This window comes from Triticum aestivum, chromosome 3D (genome assembly GCF_018294505.1).
Source record: "Triticum aestivum cultivar Chinese Spring chromosome 3D, IWGSC CS RefSeq v2.1, whole genome shotgun sequence".
Taxonomy (NCBI): Eukaryota; Viridiplantae; Streptophyta; class Magnoliopsida; order Poales; family Poaceae; genus Triticum; species Triticum aestivum.
This window is the reverse complement of record NC_057802.1, coordinates 545,134,070-545,157,798: the sequence shown is the minus strand read 5'-3', so window position 1 is coordinate 545,157,798 and position 23,729 is coordinate 545,134,070. Positions and strand designations below refer to the sequence as shown.

General features: G+C 44.5%; 3 protein-coding genes across 3 annotated transcripts; all 3 read left to right on the top strand.

Moving 5' to 3' along the window:
- The first annotated feature begins 1,440 nt into the window (after window positions 1–1,440).
- On the top strand, window positions 1,441–2,388 carry LOC123075291 (probable glutathione S-transferase GSTU6). The gene has a single exon (XM_044497936.1). It carries the CDS (start codon window positions 1,537–1,539, stop codon window positions 2,239–2,241), a length of 705 nt encoding a protein of 234 aa, XP_044353871.1. The 5' UTR covers window positions 1,441–1,536; the 3' UTR covers window positions 2,242–2,388.
- A 5,230-nt stretch (window positions 2,389–7,618) lies between these two features.
- On the top strand, window positions 7,619–8,690 carry LOC123075290 (probable glutathione S-transferase GSTU6). The gene has a single exon (XM_044497935.1). It carries the CDS (start codon window positions 7,736–7,738, stop codon window positions 8,435–8,437), a length of 702 nt encoding a protein of 233 aa, XP_044353870.1. The 5' UTR covers window positions 7,619–7,735; the 3' UTR covers window positions 8,438–8,690.
- A 6,139-nt stretch (window positions 8,691–14,829) lies between these two features.
- On the top strand, window positions 14,830–18,126 carry LOC123075289 (uncharacterized; the record flags this gene model as incomplete). Its single annotated transcript, XM_044497934.1, has 3 exons — window positions 14,830–16,518; window positions 16,627–16,875; window positions 17,128–18,126. Coding segments are annotated over exons 1-3 (2,937 nt in total), but the record flags the coding sequence as incomplete, so codon positions are not given.
- Window positions 18,127–23,729: the final 5,603 nt, after the last annotated feature.

The following is a 23,729-nucleotide window of genomic DNA, read 5'->3' as shown; positions in this document are numbered from 1 at the left end:
GGGTGATGCAGGGACCCAAAACGTGTGGAGGCGCAGCCGATCCATTCTAGGTGGTGCAGCGGCGACATGGAGGGCCTGGTGGACAAGTTGGCGTCATGCGCGCTATGGCCTCCAGTCAGGTTTGATCTGGCCGGTGCGGCTTGCGCGCTATGTGGCGGCAGAAATCGGCGGTGACACGTGCACACGTTGCTAGATGGAGGTTCGTTGAGCAGATCCAGGTGAAAATCTTGCTCTCGACTACTTACCAAGGCCGGCGATGGCGACACTCTTCTGTGTCGTCACCTTCCAGAAGGCATCACCGTGGAGAAGCTCCACACTTCTATCTGCTATCTTCGGAGGAAACCCTAGATTAGTTGATCGGATGATAGCGCTCTTGTGTTGTTCCCCCCTTGGGGGCATCATTATTGGAGGTGTGCATTGGCTCGAGGGACCAGTGGATGGTTTCTGCGGTGGAGCGGCGTTTCAAGTGACACATCGATGATGTGGAGTCTCGGCGGTGCGGCAGAGTCTCCGCGACAGATGTGTTATGATGGACGCGCCTAGGGAGGTGGCGTCCTCGACGGCAGGCCTGGCAAGGTGGATGCTTCAATACCTGCTCTGAATATAGATTGATGGAAGCCGACAGAGATGGCCTCTGAGAGTGCGTCAGACCGGTGTGTGCCCCAGACCCGGCAATGCTGATTGGTTGGGGACTCCGGTTTAGATGTTAGGCTTTGGTGTGAGGTCTGTTTAGTATTCGGGTCGGACAATCGGCACCCCTTCATCAATTGGATAAGAGTAGCGAGAGACGTGACAAGATGGCGGCTTCAGACTTATTGATATATTAATTTGCAAGGTCTTTGTGAATGATTAATAATATGGATACATGCATCGGCCAGATGCACAGGCCGGGGTCATTCTCCTTTCATGAAAAAAGATTCACATTTGAAGGATCCAAATATCCATGTTTTATGGAGTATAATTTATGTTTTTCAAATGTTCACCCGGGGAGAGGTTCCTCACCTGATATGATCAAATCTCATTCAAATATACTGCAATCAATTCTCACATCAACGCATGTGATATTATCTATTATCCCGTAATCCATAAGCCTATTGGCGGCCCTGTCTTGGCGTAAGTTTTCGCTGCAGCGATGTTGTGTTCGCTCCCGCCTCCCGCTCCCCGGATGAGTGAACCGAGTCTCGTCGCTACACAGCAAGAGTGCATGAAATCCAGCACTGAAGCGTCACATGTGACGCCAAGCTAGTCAACCTTACTTTAGGGGTGACTTTTCAGTGCATGCTGCGTACGTCAAGGGGGATGCGCATAGCACACCGTGGACCTACCCAACACAATTCCCATGGTTCTAGCAGCTTCTCTTCCAACAACTGTCCCGCTTGATTTGCGCTATATAAACAACGAGAACGAAGCTATGTACGCACACTTGCTTGCAAATTGAGTATCAAGGGATTGAGGCTTACAAGAGCACACACGTACACAGCAGAGCAAATAGGAGTAGTTTACAAGCGGCAAATTGGAAGAGATCAACCCAACACGATGGCCGGCGAAGGAGACGACGTCAAGCTGCTGGGCGCGGCGGTGAGCCCGTTCGCGGTCCGCGTGCGAATGACGCTGCACCTCAAGGGCGTGAGGTACGAGTACCTGGAGCAGGACCTGTTCATCAAGGGTGAGCTCCTCCTCGCCACCAACCCGGTGCTCAAGAAGGTCCCCGTGCTCATCCACGCAGGCAGGCCCGTCTGCGAGTCGCTTGCCATCGTCGAGTACGTCGACGAGGTCTGGGCTTATGGCGCCTCGCTCCTCCCTGCCGACCATTACGGCCGCGCCGTAGCCCGCTTCTGGGCCGCCTACATTGATGACAAGCTGTTCCCCGCGTGGATAGGCATCCTACGCGCCGCCACGGAGGAGGACAGAGCCGAGAAGCTCGAGGCCGCGCTCGCGGTGGTTCGGCCCCTGGAGGACGCCCTCGCCCAATGCTCTGGTGGGAAGGACTTCTTCGCTGGCGACTCCGTCGGGTACCTCGACCTCGCGCTCGGGTGCAACCTCTTCTGGTTCAAGGCGTTGCGAGAGATGTTCGGCGTGACGGTCATCGACGCCAGCAAGACTCCGCGCTTGGCCGCCTGGGCTGAGAGGTTCGAGCAAACGAAAGCAGGGAAGGAGGCGGCCCCGCCCATGAAGAGAATGGTTGAGCACGCCGGCAAGCTGCGGGCTATGTGGGCGGCGGCTGCTGCAGCTACCAAGTAATAATTAAGTGGCAAGCTCGGAGGAGTTTCTTGATTCGCTTGGCCTCGAGTTGTGTTTTGTTTGTCTATAAAGGTGGTCATCGTCGGTCGTCCCTTTTGATTAGTTTACTTATTATTAATAAAGATCTGTAAATTTCACTTTTCTGCATTATGATCTGTCCAGTATGCAATAAAATGACCATTTATATTCATAAAGTTGTGGCTGAGCAACCCACTAACTTGTTCAGGAGTATAGTACAGCATTATAAAATGTTACAATAGAACAATGGGAGAAAATACATCGTGTTCATGTCTTTTGAGATTTTTTGTATGTTCATCGTGGCCGACGGTCCTCATGTCGTCCCCTCCTCCAGTCTCCGGTCTCCTAAGTATGCAATAAAATGACCATTTACTTTGATAAAGTTGTGGTTGAGCAACCCACTGACTTCCTAAGTGTGAGTGTGACGCAACATACCAGGAAAACCACCGTTTTCAAGTCTTTTGAGATTTTTATTGGATTTCCACAAGTTTTCTCTGTAGGATGGAAGCCCAGAGGCAAAAACATGCTTTGTTCACTATGCATTGTTGATGAGTGCAGGAGGAAGAAGACTTCGGTGCACTAAATATTTGGATGTAGTTTTCAATTACTATAAAAGTGCTTTATAAGAGTTTGCACTACTTAATGTATTCTTTTGACTTTTTAAGCAATAAATGTCCATGTCCAGAAAGTGCAAATTTAGTACAGTAAATATCACATTTGCATTTTTATGGGGAAAATGGAACTTGGTTTCGGTGATTGATCCATGGAGCCCCATATGCTTATTTTTTCCGTCTTTTAGACTGCTTGCACCCAAACATGTCAAATTACTACAATATTGATTATTAAACAAACAACATTGGTAGTTTCATGTTTAGATGATAAGTTTCATCTTCGAGGTGTATCTAGAAATGAATAATTTTTTTCGAAAAGGGGGATCTCCCCGGCCTCTGCATCAGAATGATGCATACAAATGATGCATCTAGAAATGAATAAATGACCGCATGCATGGTAGTTTGGGTGGTTCAAGGCTGTACGGTCAATTTAGATTCGGAATTTAGTTTCCACATCTATGTGCGGCACACGATAGTTCAATTTACTAATAATGCTATAAATATTGTTCGGCTTCTAGAATAATATGAAATACCCAACTTATTCTAGAAATCAACAAAAGAGCTGGCCCTTACTAGCTAGGATCAGCTGACTGCCATTAGACATCAGCTTACATTTTCAACAACTAAGTTTGTTTCCAAACATTTCCTCGATACATTTCCAGTCTTTACTGGTGAGCTTTCAATGGTATATTGGTACCCCAAGATATCTAAAGGGGAGTTTACCAACCTCACATCAGTATATTTTTTATAAATAATTCTATTCCACTTTGGCACGTCCAAAGCAGGATAATTCATTCTTGTAGAAAATTATCTTAGGTCCAGAGAGTTATTCGAAAAGTCAAAGAATCAATTTCATATTGACTGCCTTTGTCCATATCGTGTTCCATGGAAATGATAGTGGGTTATCAACATATTGTAGAATAGAAACTTCTCCATCCACTAGATGAGGATTAAACCACACGCAATGCTATACATACATACATGTTTTACAAAAGTTTGCGTACTAATTCAATCTGAAAACGGTTAGCAAAAATCATGAAAGTACGATGATCCAAATGACTTAGTACGAAGAGTTTTTGTTAGGGAAGTGTATGTAGTAATAATATTTTCGCTAGTCTCCTACCTGGCCATATTCTTTGCCCTTGCAATGAGGACTGCCAATATATTTGCAACTACGATGTTTGAAATTGTTGGAGACAGACAATCCTCTGACACCAAACTTTTATGAGTTTGGAAATAGTGACCAACATCATCATTCACTTTTATCTCAACACTATCACCTTCAACTAGAGTATATCAACAATCAGAACAACGAATATTCCATCATCCAAACTAAGCTTCCTCAGATCCTAACCCATTGGTCATTATCAAGCCTCGTGACTCCGGTTGTGTTGATATCTTCGTATTACCTGTTATCATTCTATCTATCTGGTTATTGCTTTATGTGTTGGTTGGTATTTCATTCAAAAAAGTTTAAGTAGAAGTGATTTCTTCCTCATTAGCTCCATTTTGATTATCATTGGCATCTTGTGATGAATGAAGTGAACTTGAGCTCTCTACTGGTGCCAGTAGCTCAAGGCCTGATGGAAATCGTCCCTGTTGGAACTTGGTGTGGCAGGCTAGAGTTCCGCACAGGATGTGTACTTTTGCATGGAAAATAGTTGTTGATGCTTTGCCCACGAATGCATGTAAAGCAAGACATCACATCAGTGAGTTTGGTGGTTATCGGCTATGTGGTGCAACCAATGACGATTCCTTCCATGCATTGATCACATGCCCATACTCTGTGTCACTATGGGAGTTGATGCGACAGGTATGGCCTCTACCGCCGAATGAAATGTTGATCAACACAGGATCCGACTGGTTATTTAACCTGTTGTCGGAGCAGCGAGAGGATGTGAGGGACATGATCATTATGCTCCTGTGGAGAATTTGGAGCTTGCGTAATGATCAGCTGCACAACAAGGTGGTTCCACCTCCAGAAATATCAAAGACCTTCTTGTGTATAGCTATTTATCTTCTTTTGACCAAGCCCAAAAACGTAGCATCGAGGATATCATTAAAGGTAAAAATGCCACTGAACGTGGTGCATGCAGCCCTGACTCCACGCGTAAAACATCATGCCCCTTAGCCTAGGCCTCCTCCTGGTTGGGTGGCGTTATCAGTTGATGGGTCGTTTGTGAAAGAATCTAGGAGGCAGGTTCAGGTATGGTTCTTAGAGATTCAGATGGGGTGGTGATCTTTTCGGCTTATCGTTACCTATTTCACTGCAATGATGCCCTAGAGTTAGAAGTTAGTGCGGTGCTAGAAGGACTATCAAAGAGTATGCAGCAGTCAGACCTTCCAATTGTGATTCAGTCTGACAGCTCGTGTGTTGTTGCGGCTTTATCAGATAATTCATTGGATCGTTCCGACTATGGACATCTTATGTTAGAGATCAAGAAACTTCTGGAGTTGCGTTGGTTTATTCGACAGAAAATCGAGCATCGTCAAAATAGAGTTGCTCATAGTCTTGCTAATCACTAGTAGAAAAAGGGCCTTTTGTCCCGGTTCTGGAACCGGGACTAAAGGGTCGATACTAAAGGCCCTCCCCCTTTAGTCCCGGTTCTTATACGAACCGGGACTAAAGGCCCTCCACGTGGCTGCTGCCTGGAGGTCCACCTTTAGTCCCGGTCGGTAACACCAACCGGTACTAAAGAAAAATTTATGATTTTTTTGAATTTTTTTCCCGATTTTCAAATTTCTGAATTATTTTAACCTCTAATCTCTAATCACCCCTCATCACTGCTCAATTTAACCTCTAATCTCTAATCACCCCTCATCATTCCAAATCATCTAACTTCCCGGACGGTCACCCATCCTCTCACTACCCCAGCCTGAGCACGCTTAACTTCCGGGTTCTATTCTCCCTCGTTTCCAAGTCTGCACTTGTTGTTTTCCTGACAATAGTAAGATGTCAATCCTATTAACCCTCAGGAGTTTAGCTTGAGCATGAAGTCACACATTTCACTGTTTGAGTTTGAAACTATTGTTCTAAAAAACAATAATTAATTAGTAACACTAATATTTCTTGAATAAGTAGTTTGACCATTGCTTGACCATAGTTTGACCAGATTTGACCAAAATAAAAAAACTGAAATAATTATTTAGTAACACTAATATTCTTGAATAATTATTTAGTAACACTAATACTTCTTGAATAAGTAGTTTGACCATAGTTTGACCAGATTTAACGAAAATTTAAAAAAAAACTGAAATTTGAGCATAACTTTTTTTCCTTTTAGAATTTGAGGATTCTAAAAAATTGCAAACAGGTCGTAGGCTGTCAAAATCGGATTGATATATTATACGTTTTTTTTTGACATCATATGCAAAAGTTATAGCCGTTTTACATTTCCCTACACTTTTTGCAAAACATGTCCAAATTTAAGTTTTTAAATTTTCCTAACTAGTAGATGTAGTAACATAACTACATCTCGGAGGATTTTAATTTTTGAAGTTTTTATCATTTTCTTTTGCTTTTTACAAAACTGAAAAGGCGATCCGGGGGAGGGGGGGATAGAGTTTGAAAATGGGACCTTTAGTCCCGGTTTGAGACACGAAGGTTCATATCTCAAACCGGGACTAAAGGTCTAATCTTTAGTCCCGGTTTGAGACACGAACCGGGACTAAAGGGCATCGCACCCTTTAGTCCTGGTTCGTGTCCCAAACTGGGACTAAAGGGCTCATTTGAACCGGGACTAATGCTTTTAGCCGCATGAACCGGGACTAATCGGCTTATTTGGTCTGAACGAAAGCCCTGTTTTCTACTAGTGAATATTGGTCGTTCTAGTGGTAGCACCGATTGTTGGTTGTGCCGTGTGCCAGAGAGTGTAGTTGAAGATGTATTAGCAGACTATAATTCTATTACCGAGGAATAAAACACAAACTTTCCCCGCAAAAAAAAATCTAGAGTTTCTTAGAGTGTAGCATTGTAGCTCATGTATTGTCTCTGATGCAAAAATGAAAAGTTTAAAGTTGAAAATCGAAGCTTTTTCTCTCTCAAGTTTGAGCACGTACATCCATGTGCTTATGGGCCCTATCTTCACTCAAGGTTTCACTTTCTATTTTTCGCCAAAAAAGGTTTCGCTTTCTACACGTAAGTTTTCTTTTTCTTTTTTTAAGGCGGTATAAACGCAAGTGCTCATATATATACACATATACATTCACCCCTATGAATGTATACACGCACATCTATCCCTGTGAGCATCTTCGAGAGACTAAGCCGGCATATAATCTTAAGATTTTATGAAGTCGTCGTAGGCGTCTCGTAGTCGACAGAAACGTCTCTTCCTACTTAACACGCATCACCGAAAATCCTTAAATAAATTCAGAATAAATACGAGCATCAGGATTTAAACTCTGATGGAATAAGGATACCACTGTACTGCTGACCATCTAAGCATTTCAAGGCAGCGATGTTGTGCTTGCTCCGGGCTCCCGCTCACCGGGTCAGTGGACGCAGCAAGAGTAGAATGACTCGCAGGGCATATGCGGCACAAAGATCGTCTCATAACACTGAAGCGTCACATGTGACGCCGAGCTACCAGTCAACCTTCCGGCTTTCGGTGATTAAGAAATCCTAGGATGCTCGCGTACCTGCACCTACCATGAAATGAATACGTCAACGGTGATGCACATATCTGCAGCTACTCTTCCAGCCACTGTTCAGCTTGATTTGCGCTATATAAACAACCAGAACGAACCTAATAGACGTACACTTCCAAACTCAGTTAAGAGCACATACGTACACAGCAGAGCAAACAGTTTACGATCGAGCACCAAATAGCAAATAGTAGTAGCAAGGAAGAGATCGATCCAAGACGATGGCCGGCGAAGGAGATGTGAAGCTGCTGGGCACGGTGGTGAGCCCGTTCGCGATCCGCGTGCGCATGGCCCTGCATCTCAAGGGCGTGAGCTACGAGTACCTGGAGCAGGACCTGTTCGACAAGGGCGAGCTCCTCCTCGACTCCAACCCGGTGCACAAGAAGGTCCCCGTGCTCATCCATGTCGGCAGGCCCATCTGCGAGTCGCTCGCCATCGTCGAGTACGTCGACGAGGTCTGGGCCGACGGCGCCTCGCTCCTCCCTGCCGACCCCTACGGCCGCGCTGTCGCCCGTTTCTGGGCCGCCTACATCGACGACAAGCTATTCCCCGCGTGGATAGGCATCCTGCGCGCCGCCACGGAGGAAGACAGAGCCGAGAAGCTCGACGCAGCGCTCGCGGTGGTCGGGCCCTTGGAGGACGCCCTCGCCCAGTGCTCTGGTGGGAAAGACTACTTCGCCGGCGACTCCGTCGGGTACCTTGACATCGCGCTCGGGTGCAACCTCTTCTGGTTCGAGGCGCTCCATGAGATGTTCGGCGTGACGGTCATCGACGCAGGCAGGACTCCGCGCTTGGCCGCCTGGGCTGAGAGGTTCGTGGAGACGGAGGCGGCCAAGAAGGCTGCCCCGCTCATGAAGAGCATGGTGGACTATGCCGGGAAGCTGCGGAGTATGTGGGCTGCTGCCGCCGCCGCTGCCAAGTAATTAAGTGGCTATAGCTCGGAGGAGCGTCTTGATTCGATCAGCATCAAATTGTGTTTTGTTTGTTTAAAGGTTGCAATCGTCAGTGTCGTCGCTTTCCCCCCTTTTGGATTTGACATCATTCATCTCTTTTTAGTTAGTTTACCTAAAGATTTGTGAATTTCTTTTTCTGCATTGTGTGGCGGATATGTCCAGCAGTACGGTAGGAGGAAAACCATCGTGTTTAAGTATTGATATTTTTGTATGTCCAAGCCTATGTCTAAAAAGTGCAAGTTTAGTTCAGTGAATATCACATTTTCATTTTTATGATGAAAAAAATAGAACTTGGCTTTGGTGAATGATCTATGGAGCTTTGTGTGCTTAACTTTCTTCTTTTAGAATGGTTGCACCCAAACAGGTCAAGTTACTGCGATATTGAACAATTTGCTAGTCTCTTCGATCATAACCCGCAAATTTACACGGGTAGTTCTAAGATTAGATGTAAAGTTTCATATTCAAGGTGTATGCAGAATTTTTGTGTAATGAATACAGATGATCACATGGTAGTTAGGTGGTTCAAGATTATATGGTCAATTTTGATTCGGATTTCAGTTTCCACATCCGTGTGAAGTACATGGGCCAGTTCTTTTGGACGATTCTCCTAGAATCGTCCCTTTCCCCAGCTTCTCCCAAAATTGCCACTCCATATTTTTTTACAATCTATCTATCTATCTATCTATCTATCTATACATACATACATATACATACATACATACATACATACATACATACATACATACATACATACATACATACATACACATACATACAGATACATATACATATACATATACATATACATACATACATACATACATATACATATACATACATACATACATACATACATACATATACTAATTACAGACTCTCAATAAATTCCCACGTTAATCAGTAATTAAGAACCGTTAATCTAGTGGGACCAAGTTATAACGGTGAAGATCAACCCGTCATTAGAAAAATCTTCACAACTGGTGGGACCATGTTATAATGGTGGAGATCAATCAATCATATAATTCTCAGTCTAAATTCCCACGTCATTAGAAAATCTTCACAACTAATCTGCGTGTTATGAGTCCCTCGAATCTGCGTGTTATGAGCCTAAAAAAAAATCTGCGTGTTGTATCCCTTATGGAGTCCCCGCTGAATTCCCTGTTAATACAAAACTCTTATTCCCCAAAGCTCTTCTGCCCCGTTGGGCTATCTTCCTCCTCCGCCTCCTATACCGGCCCTCCCTCCTATGTCTCCCATAGAGGGTCCCGAGTTGAGGAATCGCGTTGGACTGGTGGCACTACAGGTCACACTCCAGGCCCTAATCGAGTTCATCTCCCATCCTTGAAGGACACGATTGAGGCCATCGATTCTCTCAGAATCTTGGGAAAAAAAGAAAGAGATCTTAAAGGACTAGCTTTCCTTATCTAGCATGTAATTAATCTCCGTCTAATCTCTCATCTCCCATGCTCAATATTTTCTCTTTGCAGATTCCTTTATCGCCATCTCTCTGCAATTGTGGAGGGTCCCGTGGTCGGGAAGGAGCAGCCAATGTCTCGAGTTCAACCTGTGGCTGTGGAAGATGCCCGCGCAGATCCAATCACAAGCGCATATCTTTTGCTGCAACTCTGCAAGTCATGGATACAAGCTCGCGGCCTTCTCAACTACCATCAGAATTTCCATAATATATTATACTCCCATAACAATGACGTGAGGGCGCAAGAAATCAGGCCATCTTGACCGAGATGTTAGTCAAAGCTAAAGGCTTCCGGCATCTCGCCCAAACAACTGTCGAGCACCCGGCAAAGGAGGCCGAAACAACTTCCAAGCACCTTATTATATTTTCCTTCAAAATCTAATGTATGTATGGATTACCTACTCCTTTAATTACTTTGTCTTCTACTTGCAAGCTTAATGCGCTTTGAAATTTTATCCCCTATGTGACTTAAAAACTTTGGAAAAAGTTTGATTTGCTATCTTCATTAAGTTTTAGTTACGTTCTGTACATTTACTAATGGCTTAGATGATATTTCAGAACAGGCTCAAACTCTTAGCGTTGGAAATTGACTCATTATTTGCACTTTCTAGGATACATGATTTTTAACGGAGCAGTTTTAGTTCTGCGTTCGCCCATTTCAGATTTTTCAGTTTAGTTCTCTTCTGTTGCACTGATATATTAGGCGTCAGATGTTGTAGATATCTACAGGTTGTCGGGCAGGTGCTTTCAGCCATTCATCTAATCACAGGTTCACAAAAACTTTGACTCACTTACAATTGGTTTGCTCTGTGGTTTTCATCTGTCATGTAAATGAATGCAGTCGCCAATAAATAATGAAATTGAGCTAGACTCATTGCTCAGCACGACTTCGGAAGAAAGATTTGGCTTAACTGTGATTAATCTGTAGTGAAAAGAGAAAGGAACACAAGGATTGGGAACCTCATGTTGTCCTGTAATTCATGTTTTCAATAGGCAAGAGGATCCTTGCACTGCTTCCTGTCCAGGCCATCGATTAATTGAGGCTATGGCTGCCATAGCCAATGGCTATTACACGGTCGATACTGCACTGCAGGGTGCACGTGCCAGGTGCCACAGTAACCCATGTGCGCTCTCACGTTTGCCTAGCTTTGTGCTCTACTACCATGGTAACTGCTACTGCAAATCGTATCAACTGCAGCAAGCCTCCAATGCGGTCATATAATCTCTGCACCTATCATATATTGATCCATAATGTCTCATCAAGAAAAACTTACTTTTGTTTATCAGATTATATGGGGGAGAAGATGAGAGCCAACTAGGTGGTCTGCATCGCATGAAGTTTCACCCGACAGTAAGAGTGTGTTAACTACATTTACATCAATCATGGAATCCATATTTTCTAGGTTCATTTCTAACAATATATGCATGATCTTTCTTTTGAAGTTCAAGGGTTCAGATTTATGGATGCTACGTATACAAGATATGATAATATATTTTTAGCTATGATATTAGAGTGCCCTTTTTCGATTTCCATATTTAAAGTGGCGAGCTATGTACGTTTATAATGATCCAAATATTGTCAGCTAAACATGACAGTTGTGCCTTCAGACAGTACTCTAAACTAGGAAACGTAAGAAAAATATATGAGCTAACTTAATCACTGACATACTATTTGTAGCTAAATTGAAAATATGATGTGTACACTTTATCAAGAATTTTAAATTATTTTAACCACCTGCAATTTCAGTATGGTCGCGTCGTTGATCACATTGCAACTGCTCCTGCTATTGCAGGTTTAACTTGAATTTTGGCTTATGTAGCCAAATTGACTGACCTCTCCATAGGTTTCTACCTCTCTGTATTCCTCTTCGTGTTGCCATGTAATTACATCAATTTTTTGGGGGAAATCGATGTATAGATCCATATATATTGTTTCTCTGTACATTGAACATGCGCTTATATTTGTTTTTTAACAGATTCTTCCATTATTTTCTTGCTATGTGCTTGGATAACTTGAGTATACTAATTTAAGTACTCCTGTCTTTTATAATATATTCACTGGCTTAGTCAAGAATCTAAACTGACGACCAAATATAGCACATATGTTTGGTCATTTCACCTAAGAAGATTTGAAGCCACACAGACTTTTAGCTTGAGTTCCAAAAAAGTTGCTGAATGATCGAGCATTTTTGGGTTTTACTAAGCTGAAAAAATGTAGGAGTGTGACAATAATATATTGATTTTCTAGCTTAACAATTATCTTTCAGTTTCATAAAATATTTTAATAATCATGCATTTGGATGATGGAGAAGTAAATCTTTTACCTGAATTTTCACGCATGTTTCCAGTTGTAACAGTAACTCAACTTGCTAAGTATGCGCCGATTTCTGCCCTGCAGGATGAGACAAATGTTGTGGGTGATTACTTCAGATTAGTAATCACTATGTGTAATTACCAATGTATATGCATACATGTTCTCGCTCTTCCTGGACCATCCATCTACACATTACAATCCCAGGCTTTCTTTGCAACAATCTATTGGCATCTGCCTATTGACTCGGCTGATTGTTACCGAGTGTTGTGTGGCCTTGATACAGACCTAATCTTTGCTTGAGCTTCAGTTCCCTTATGTGATACATTGGATGCTAAATTTCTTCTAGATATATTAGATTTTTCCATTGGCTATTGCCTTTCATTGATACTATAGCTCAATAGCATGCTCACCAATTCTTCTGTCGGACTTAAAACCTGGATAAACTCTATTTCTTCTGCATATTACAAAGTACTAGCTATGATTATTTTCTTTCTGGCGTTGACAATTTCTAAGGATTAGGATTTTTTTAGACGGTGAGGTCTCCGGCCATTAACTAGGCTTGCAGAGATTTATGCACTCTGGTCATACAGCCAAGGTAATACTCAGTAGATCTCCTTAATTTCCAACTGAATACGGATATATACTGACATAATAAGGCTGTTGTAGTGAGAAGTTGGATTAATTCTTTGACATGATTTATTCTAATTTCCATTTAAATCAGGATCGGATGCTTCAATCATCTGTTACTTTTTGCATATGAATTATTATTACAATAAGAAGTACGCCAGTTTTTAGTGTTTTCATGTAAAAGATGATTTAAATATAACCATCTGAGCTTCTTTTTGCAATAACAACCAATTCCAAGACTAGATTTCGTCGATCAAACCAATTAGTGTTTGGATAAAATTTGCAACGAGTGGTTAAGAGTAGAGAAGAGGCCTTGATTGACAATGGTGCTAAAGGTATATGTTGTTGGAAGTTGTATACGACTAGAGCGTGTTGTAATTTCTCTTCCAGAATTACCTAATCTATGTGTTTCATTTATCTTGATAGTTGTGCTTTATTTCCAGTGACAGCGTGCCCTTAATGTCCATAATTCATAAATAAGTCATAAGTTCTAATGAAAACAACATTTAATACAATGGTGACCCCCATATCTTGCATTGACACTTTCAAGACATGTTTGGTTCCTAGATATATGGATATATACCATGGCCTCTTGCCTGAAACAGAAGCAACCGTAGCACTCAATTTCAATCACTAGTAGAAAAAGGGTCGAATGTCAAGCACATTAGTGCCGGTTTGCTTTTGAGCCGGCACTAATGTGTGCATTAGTGCCGGTTCCAACGGCTAGCCGGCCGCTTTCATTAGTACTGGTTCGTGGCCGACCTTTAGCACCGGTTCGTGCCACAGACCGGTACTAAAGTGAGTGGTGGCAGGATGTTGTCAGTCCGGGGCCCCTCCAGCACCTTTAGTACCGGTTCGTGGCACGAACCGGTGCTAAAGGTCGTCCTACATAAACCCTTCGTCCACCCGAGCTCGCTCTGTTCTTCCCCTTTCCCCTCTCCACTCTGTTCGTCCCCTCTTCCTCTCGAGCTCATCACACATTTTGCCCAAAATTTGTCAAGATTTGAAGGCCCCCATCCATTCAAATGATCACAAAGGTTAGCAACTTTGTCCTTTCATCTCTCATTGCTAGATTAGCTCTTGCAATGCTTTGTATAGTGATTAATTTATGAGTTTAGTAATTTGGGAGGAAATATATGTGCTAGTATTTGATTTATATGCAATTTGAGGTCAAAAATAACACTTAGTTTGCATATGTAGGTGTGGTTTACTTAGTGCCTTCTAAATCTCCGTCGTAACCACAGTCGATCGCCCGCACCGTTCCGTCGCCGGCACCACCTTGTGGTGAGCCTCTTGTTCATGAATGTTTTACATTACCAAATTGATGTTTGTGTGATTTGGATATATAGTTACTCGTATAATTATCTTACCCGTACGTTGTTTGTTATACATAGTGCCATGGTTTTGATATCCGTCCCCGTCGGCCCTCGTCCTTGTTATGATTCGGATGTGGTATATTCTCTTTTAAAACTAGTTGTTGCATTTCGTGTTTATGACAAATTATGCCCATCAAGTTGACATAGATATTTTTGTCTAGGAGGTTTGTGAACCGGAAATTCCAACCGACCCTATTGTCGAGAGGTTAAATTTAGTTGAAAGAGAAAACGAGTATTTGAAAGAAAAATTGAAAAGAATTGAGGGGGAGAAGATGGAATTGGAGTTGCATGTTGCCGATGTCGTCGATGATCACAAGATCAAGATGGAGAAAATGCGCTTGAAGATTAGAAAGATTAGAAAATATGCCATTGATAGTGAGGCTTGGTATCATTATGCTGTTGGATCAATTGTTACCTTAGTTGCGATCTTGATCGCATTTGTTGTTGCATTTAAATGCTTTAGTTAGAGAGTTATTTGTTTGTTGCATTTAAGTCTTGTATGAACTTTATGTATGAACTTGTATTAATTTGGTCTTTTCGGTGTTGTGTAATGAAGATGAGCCGACAATGGATGTACGATGACCGATGCTCTCCCGAGTTCATTAATGGCGTGCAAACTTTTCTGCTTGCGGCTGAGGCAAACAAGCGGGCGGATGGTTTTATGCCTTGTCCATGTTTAGTCTGTAAGAATGATCACAATTACTCTACGTCAAGAACCATTCACGTCCACCTGTTTAAGTCCGGTTTCATGCCCCACTATAATGTTTGGACCAAGCACGGAGAAAGAGGGGTTATGATGGAAGACAATGAAGAAGAAGAGGACGACGACAGCTATCCTGGCCATGGGTTCCCTGAATACGATGATACAACAATGGGGGAAGAAGCTGAGCCGGCAATGCGGGAAGAAGCTGAAGAAGAGGCATCAGATGAGCCCGCTGATGATCTAGGTCGGGCCATTGCCGATGCAAAGAGAAACTGCGCAAGTGATTTGGAGAAGAAGAAGTTGCAGCGCATGTTAGAGGATCACAAGAAATTGTTGTACCCGAATTGCGAAGCTGACAAGAAAAAGTTGGGCACCACACTGGAATTGCTGCAATGGAAGGCAGAGAATGGTGTATCTGACAAGGGATTTGGAAAGTTGCTGGTAATGATAAAGAATATGCTTCCAAAGGACAACGAATTGCCCGAGAGTACGTACGAAGCAAAGAAGGCTGTCTGCCCTCTAGGGTTAGAGGTGCAGAAGATACATGCATGCCCTAATGACTGCATCCTCTACCGCGGTGAGTACGAGGATTTGAACGCTTGCCCGGTATGCGGTGCATTGCGCTATAAGATCAGGCGCGATGACCCTGGTGATGTCGAGGGCGAGCGCCCCAGGAAGAAGATTCCTGCCAAGGTGATGTGGTATGCTCCTATAATACCACGGTTGAAACGTTTGTTCCAAAACAAAGAGCATGCCAAGGCGATGCGATGGCACAGAGAAGACCGTAAGAAAGACGGAAAGTTGAGAGTACCCGCTGACGGGTCGCAGTGGAGAAAAATCGAGAGAAAGTACGGGAAGGAGTTTGCAGATGACGCAAGGAACGTATGGTTTGGTCTAAGCGCAGATGGCATTAATCCTTTTGGGGAGCAGAGCAGCAACCATAGCACCTGGCCTGTGACTCTATGTTTGTATAACCTTCCTCCTTGGTTGTGCATGAAGCGGAAGTTCATTATGATGCCAGTGCTCATCCAAGGCCCTAAGCAACCCGGCAACGACATTGATGTGTACCTAAGGCCATTAGTTGAAGAACTCTTACAGCTGTGGAATGGAACAGGTGTACGTGCGTGGGATGAGCACATGGGGGAAGAATTTGACCTAAAGGCCTTGCTGTTCGTGACCATCAATGATTGGCCTGCTCTCAGTAACCTTTCAGGACAGACAAACAAGGGATACCGCGCATGCACGCACTGTTTGGATGATACCGACAGTATATATTTGGACAATTGTAAGAAGAATGTGTACCTGGGACATCGTCGATTTCTTCCGAGCAGGCATCCCGTAAGAAAGAAAGGCAAGCATTTCAAAGGTGAGGCGGATCACCGGACGAAGCCTCGCCACCGTACTGGTGCTGATGTACATGATATGGTCAAGGATTTGAAGGTAGTCTTTGGAAAGGGTCCTGGCGGACAACCTGTTCCGAATGACGCTGACGGACGCGCACCCATGTGGAAGAAGAAATCTATATTTTGGGACCTGCCCTATTGGAAAGACCTAGAGGTCCGCTCTGCAATCGACGTGATGCACGTGACGAAGAATCTTTGCGTGACCCTGCTTGGCTTCTTGGGCGTGTATGGGAAGACAAAAGATACACCTGAGGCACGGGAGGACCAGCAACGTATGCATGGAAAAGACGGCATACATCAGGGTCATGCCAGCTACGCTCTTACCAAAGAAGAGAAGGAAATCTTCTTTGAATGCCTGCTCAGTATTAAGGTACCGTCTGGCTTCTCGTCGAATATAAAGGGAATAATAAACATGGCAGAGAAAAAGTTCCAGAACCTAAAGTCTCATGACTGCCACGTGATTATGACGCAACTGCTTCCGGTTGCATTGAGGGGGCTTCTACCGGATAACGTTCGATTAGCCATTGTGAAGCTATGTGCATTCCTCAATGCAATCTCTCAGAAGGTAATCGATCCAGAAATCATACCAAGGTTAGAGAATGATTTGGTGCAATGTCTTGTCAGTTTCGAGTTGGTGTTCCCACCATCCTTCTTCAACATCATGACGCACGTCCTAGTTCACCTATGCGAAGAGATTAACGTTTTGGGTCCTGTATTTCTACACAATATGTTCCCCTTTGAGAGGTTCATGGGAGTCTTAAAGAAATATGTTCATAACCGTGCTAGGCCAGAAGGAAGCATCTCCAAGGGCCATGAAAATGAGGAGGTCATTGAGTTTTGTATTGACTTTATTCCTGACCTTAAGCCGATTGGTGTTCCTGAATCGCGGCATAAGGGCAGACTGGATGGAAAAGGCACGCTAGGAGGGAATCAAAAAATATGTATGGACGGACATTCTCTCACTGAAGCACACTACACAGTTCTACAGAATTCCGCCTTGGTGGCTCCGTATATGGACGAACACAAGAATTTTCTACGCTCCAAACACCCGGAGCGGTCTGATGACTGGATTACACGTGAACAAACCAGGAGTTTCGCCGGCTGGTTGCAGACACGTACCATGCATGACGCCTCTATTGAAGATGACATGTACTCGCTGTCCCAGTTACCATCTTCGAATATAATGACTTTCAAAGGGTACGAGATAAATGGTAATACATTTTACACGATCGCCCAAGATAAGAAGAGCACCAACCAAAACAGTGGTGTCCGCTTTGATGCAACAACCAAGACGGGAAAGGAAACATATTATGGTTACATAGAGGAGATATGGGAACTTGACTATGGACGTGGTTTGAAGGTCCCTTTGTTTCGGTGCAAATGGGTCAATATGACACGAGGCGGGGTAACGGAAGACCCGCAGTATGGAATGACAACAGTGGATCTCAACAATCTTGCGTATGCAGACGAACCATTCGTCCTAGCTAATGATGTGGCACAGGTTTTCTATGTGAAGGATATGTCTACCAAGCCGAGAAAAAGAAAAGATAAGGAAGCGAATGCATCATACGATGAGCCAAAGCGCCACATAGTTCTTTCTGGGAAGAGAAACATCGTGGGAGTGGATGACAAGACAGACATGTCAGAAGATTATGAAAAGTTTGATGAAATTGCTCCATTCACAGTGAATATTGACCCGAGCATCCAGTTAAATGATGAAGATTTTCCATGGCTACGGCGCAAAGGGACACACGCGAAGAAAAAGTTTCACACCCAAAGATCTGGGATGTGATCGGCTTCACTATCATCACTTTCTTCTGTGTTTCACACCCAGGAGGGAATCTCTGTAATAGTTAGGGTAGTTATGTGTTTTGGCATTTGAAACGCGAAGAAATTTTATGTGCAAACAAATTCTTTCATGCATTTACTGATTTTTTCAGCTAAATGACCCTGAAATTGAAAAGCATTTCAAATGAACTCAGAAAAGGTTGAAAGTTGGCATGGTATCATAATTTCACCCACATAGCATGTGCAAAAAAGTAGAGAGGGTTACCGCAAAAACTGGATGCACTTCGTGTACAAAATGGACAATCTCTTTCGAAGTATCAGGGTTTCGGACGAAAACTCATCCGTTACAAAGGCATTTCATTTTTTAAATAACCTAAGCATTACCAAATTGAATATAATGATAAAACACACTAATATTAAACATAAGAAAAAAGAATCACTGAAAAATCTATTTTCAAAGTTAAGTTATTCACAAACTAGTGATTCACACAAATTTCAAATAATTCAAAATGTAAACTATTCAAATTTGTAAACTACCGGCACTAATAGAAAGTTTGTAATTTTTTGTACCTAAAGCAAAAATATTCACAAAGAAACTCTAAATACAGCAAAAAACAACTCAAAAATAAATAAAATAAAAATAAATAAAGCAAAAAAAAGAAAATAAAAAGCCCGCCTACTGCGTGACAGCGGCCTGCATACGACTAGAAACCCAACCTGTTGTTGGGCCAGGATGCAGGCCCGCAAAGGCCCAGTAGGCCCACAGGGCAACACAGAACATTTAGGCCCAGTAGGCCTGCTTTGGAGAGGAGCTCGAGAGAGCTACTGCACTGGGGCTTATAAACCAGTGCGGATGCCCCTCGGCTAGCGAGGTGGGACTAAACATGACGCACCGCACCTGCGCCAGCGCACCCCCTTTAGTAACGGGTGGTGGCTCAAACCGGTACTAAAGGGGGGGGGGTCTTTAGTACCGGTTGGAGCCACCACCCGGTACTAAAGGGTGTGCGCTTCCCGCCGCTTGGCCTGGCCAAACCAGACCTTTAGTACCGGTTGGTGGCTCCAACCGGTACTAAAGGGGTGTTCTATATAAGAAAGCACTTCAGAAAAATTCAGTTTCTCATCTCTCCCTCTGCTTCTTTCTTCTCTGCCTCGTCGCCGCCGCCCCTCGTCGCCGCCCCCGTCGCCGTCCCCGTCGCCGTCCATCGCCCCAGCCGTCCCCGTCCCCGTCGTCCCATCGCCGCGCCCCGCCCCGTCGCCCCGTCGTCCCCGCCTGGCCCGTCCCCGTCCCTGTCATCGCCGCCCCGTCCCCATCCCCATCGTCACCGCCCGTCTCCGTCCCCGTCGCGGCCCCCCCGTCGCCGCGCCTCGCCGGTGAGCTCCTGCCCCGGCCGCCATGTCCACACACACACACACATTAGTTTTTTAGTTATAAATTTTAGTTATAGAAATTTTTCTGTTTTTAGTTATAGAAATATTAGAAATGTTATAGAAACGTTAGTTATATAGAAATGTTATATTTTTTTCTGTTTTTAGTTATAGAAATATTTATAGAAATGTTAGCAATTTTTCTGTTTTTTAGTTATAGAAATATTAGAAATGTTATAGAAATGTTAGTTATATATATATAGAAATGTTAGAAATTTTAGAATTAGTTTTAGTTAGATGAATTATATTAATGTCAAATTGTTAGAATTTGCATATAGAATTTTAGTTATCACAATCCAATCATTTAAACAATGTTACTTTTTGCGGGCATATAGTATTTGTTCTCGACGATGCCCGGCCCGCATCCTCGCCGTCGACCCGTTCGCGACGACGTCCGGCTGACCCATGTCCGGGATTGGGCTCCGCCGGGCTGGCACTGGGAGGTGCTACCTGGAGGGGCGCGCCGCTTGGTGAGGAACCCGGCCTCGGGTCCCGTCGTCGACCCTGATCTCCTTTGGTGGCGTTCGCGTGGGCCACATTCGGTGCAGAGGGAGCCGGCCCCGCCGGAGGTGGTGCGTCGTCGTGTCAGGGAGGAGGACGAGCACGTCCATCGCTACATGGCTGCTATGGACGTCAGGTTCTCCAATACCTGGCAGGTTCTTTGGGCAGATGACCGGAGATATGATCCTGTGATGGTTCCTTGTCTTTGGGTGTCCACCGCCCGCGCCCCAGGAACCGCGAGTGGCCTAGATTCTTCTATAGTATTCGATCTTTATTAGCTACCTAGCCAGTGATGTATTCGAGATTATATATTATTCGAGACGATGTATTCGAGATTATATATTATTCGAGACGATGCATATTATGTACTATATGATTCAGTTTTTCCTTATTGATTGCATCCATGCATTGTAATTTGAATACTAAATTGTTTTATATTTCTTCTGTATTAGTTAAATAAAAGCTATGGCGGACAATACCGGCAGAGAGGGAGAAGAGGCCCTGTTCGAGATCATACGCAGCCCTAACAGGCCAGATGATCTGAATGAAGCAAATGACGGCTCCCAATATCTGAACAATACCGGGGAGGGTGATGATAAGATATTCGATCTCGACGACCGAGCTGATGAAGTCATGAACTATGATTATGATTATGATGACGCAGACAATGATTATGATGACGAATACAATGTTGATCTTGAAATAACAAAGACTACCGGCGAGGTATATTTATATAAGCAGGCATCTAGTGATCATCACATGTTTTTTTATTTGAAGATATATTAACGAATCGATCTTTCTTCTTTCAGCCCTCCGGATCGAGCAAATCTGCTTCTACAGACAGCAGGACAAAGCGCGGCCCGGGCAAAAAGTTGAAGGAGGGTGTAAAGTACAACATCGATTCCATCAAAGCTAGTGGCGAACCCCTCACGCCTAAGAACATTGCGAACAAGTTCGTTCGTCAGTGCGGAGTTCTTGTGAAGGACCAACTCCCGATCTCCATTCAAGAATGGAAAGAGCCAAAAACTAAACGCCCAGATGTTACTTGGGTCGACGACAGAGCAAAACAAAAGCTTTGGGAATCTCTGATGGAACATTTCACCCTACCAGATTATTTCACTGATGCAGATGTGCAGAAAGTCAAGGACGCTGCTCTTAAGAAGATGGCAATTGCATTCAACACCCACAAGAAAACTGTATGGGCCAACTACCTCGCTGCAGAAAGGAAGACTCCAGAATTCAAGGGAACACTGGAGAAGCAAAGAGAACACTGGCCCGCTTTCGTGAAATTCAAGGAATCAGAATTATCTAAGGAACGGTCGAGAAAAAACAAGGCCAATGCCGCAAAAAAGACGCAGTTCCATAGGCTGGGTCCAGGTGGCTACGCGGTGGCAATGCCTAAGTGGGATAAGTCTGAGCAAGAGATGGAGGATGCAGGGGTCACTCCGGTTACTAGGAGCTGGCCCCCCAGGTGCAGAACTTGGTTCTATGCGCATGGGGGGGCGTTGGACCCGAAGACAGGCCTGGTTTCGAAGAAGGCAAGTCTAAAAGGAGCAGAACAAAAGTTACTTGACGCAATAGAAGATGCTCGAAAGGGGGTGTTCACGCCCAACAGAGAGAACGACGAGCTTACGCGCGCCCTGGGAAATCCTGAACACCCGGGAAGAACACGAGGCAAGGGCGTTATTCCCTGGTATGAGGGCTTTTCGGAATGGAACGACGACTACAGGACCCGTGCAAGAAAGAAGATGGAGGAGGAGAAGAAGAGGAAGCTGGAGGAGGAGCAGAGGAAGCAGGACGCGGAACGCCTTCAAGGCCTAGAAGCAAGGCACGCGGACTTGGCACTCAAATTCCAGCAGCAGCAGCAGCAGATCGACTCACTTAGCCAGGAAAGGGGGTCACAGCAGCGGCAACAGCAAGCGGATGATCATCCAGCATTGGATAGCACCGTCCCATCCATGCCGAGAAGCAGCGTTGGTTCCGCCCCGGGCGACGCACTGCTGGATACATACCCTGTGGATGACATCATAGAGAACACTAACTGTGAGCTACACTTCAAAATGAAGAACATATCCATGAAGGTGGCAGACGCCGTTGCTTTTACAATTACCCCCGAAGCAACCTTCCGTTGCGCCCCGATTCCAGCGGGCTATGCTCGTGTCTTGGTTGATGAGGTGGTGGACCCATATTCGGGGCTACAGCTTGACATTCCTGGAGGTGACGACAAGCACACACTGGGAGAGGCCATACATCGTATCATCCTATGGAGAAAGGATTGCATCATCTTTCGAAGTCCACCGACACCGCGTCTGCCGACTCCTCCTCGAAGTCCACGAACGCGTGAGCAGACTCCTGCTTCAAGTCTGGCACAGCGTCAGGCCACTCCTCCTGTTTCAACTCTGACACCGTGTCAGGCCACACCTCCTGCTTCAAGTCCGGCACAGCGTCAAGCCACACCTCCTGCTTCAAGTCCGACACCGTTTCAGGCCACACCTCCTGCTTCAAGTCCGACACAGCGTCAGGCCACTCCTCCTGCTCCAACTAAGCCACGTCAGCCATCTCCGCCGCCTAAGCAATCGCAGAAGAGACACGTCGCAGCTATGGTGTGTAGCGGTACGAGTCGAGGTAGTACAGGAAGTACAGGCAGAGACAAGCGATATAAATATGGTCCAAGCAGCCTCGCTCCTCTTCCTCAGAGGCCTTACGACATGACCGAGGAGCAAAACGATGCAATAGTGCGGGCCAAAGTGGACGCTCATTTTGGACCGAAACTGGCACCGCCGCCGAGGGAGAAAGTGCCTGAGGAAAAGATTGACCACTTCATTCGTATGGCTAGACCACCAGCTCCCAAGCCTGTTGACTCAGACTATGAGCGCCAAATCAGGAAGGCACATCGAGCACGACTACAGAAAGAAGCGAGCTCGAGCCAACAAGCAGCTGTCAAAAAATGCGGGAAAACCGTTCCCAAGCTGGGAGAACAGGCGGCGCAATCGACCCCCCCGCTTATTGTGCCAACAACACATGAGAGTACGCGCGCCCAATATTATTGTGGGCAAACCGTTTACGTTTCCGAGCTGGGCGATGTGGTAATAACCGAGGAGCATATAATGCAGGCTGAAATGCTCAAGATCACTGTTGGACAACTCCTCGATATCGAGCCCATGTCTCCGCTTAGAGAGGAGGAAATAAAACAGAAATATGTCCGGGGCCAACCTTTGGTCGAGCCCGAGGAGGTCAAGAACCTCCCAACGAGAATGTATGAATTGCATGATTGGTACATGAAAATTACCAAGATTTCCAATCGAGAGTCCCTCATGGTGCAAGTCGAGGAAGATCATTACTTCAATAAGAAAGCTCTGTCCGTTGAGTATTCAGAACTATTTCAGTTATTCAATCAAGATGCACTCGACAAATCTATCGTCAGTTGCTATTGTCTGTAAGTGATTTCTTTCTGTAATTTAAGTCTCAAGCTAGCTCTAGTGCTCATTGATTGATCATTAATTACCTGTAATTATATATCCTCACTATATATTCTTTTCTGTGGTATTATGCAGGATGAAGATGTATGAAATGAAAAAAGCTGGACGCTATGGCATTGGGTTCATTGACCCAAATACCGTTAATGAATACACATGGAAATTGGAATGGTGT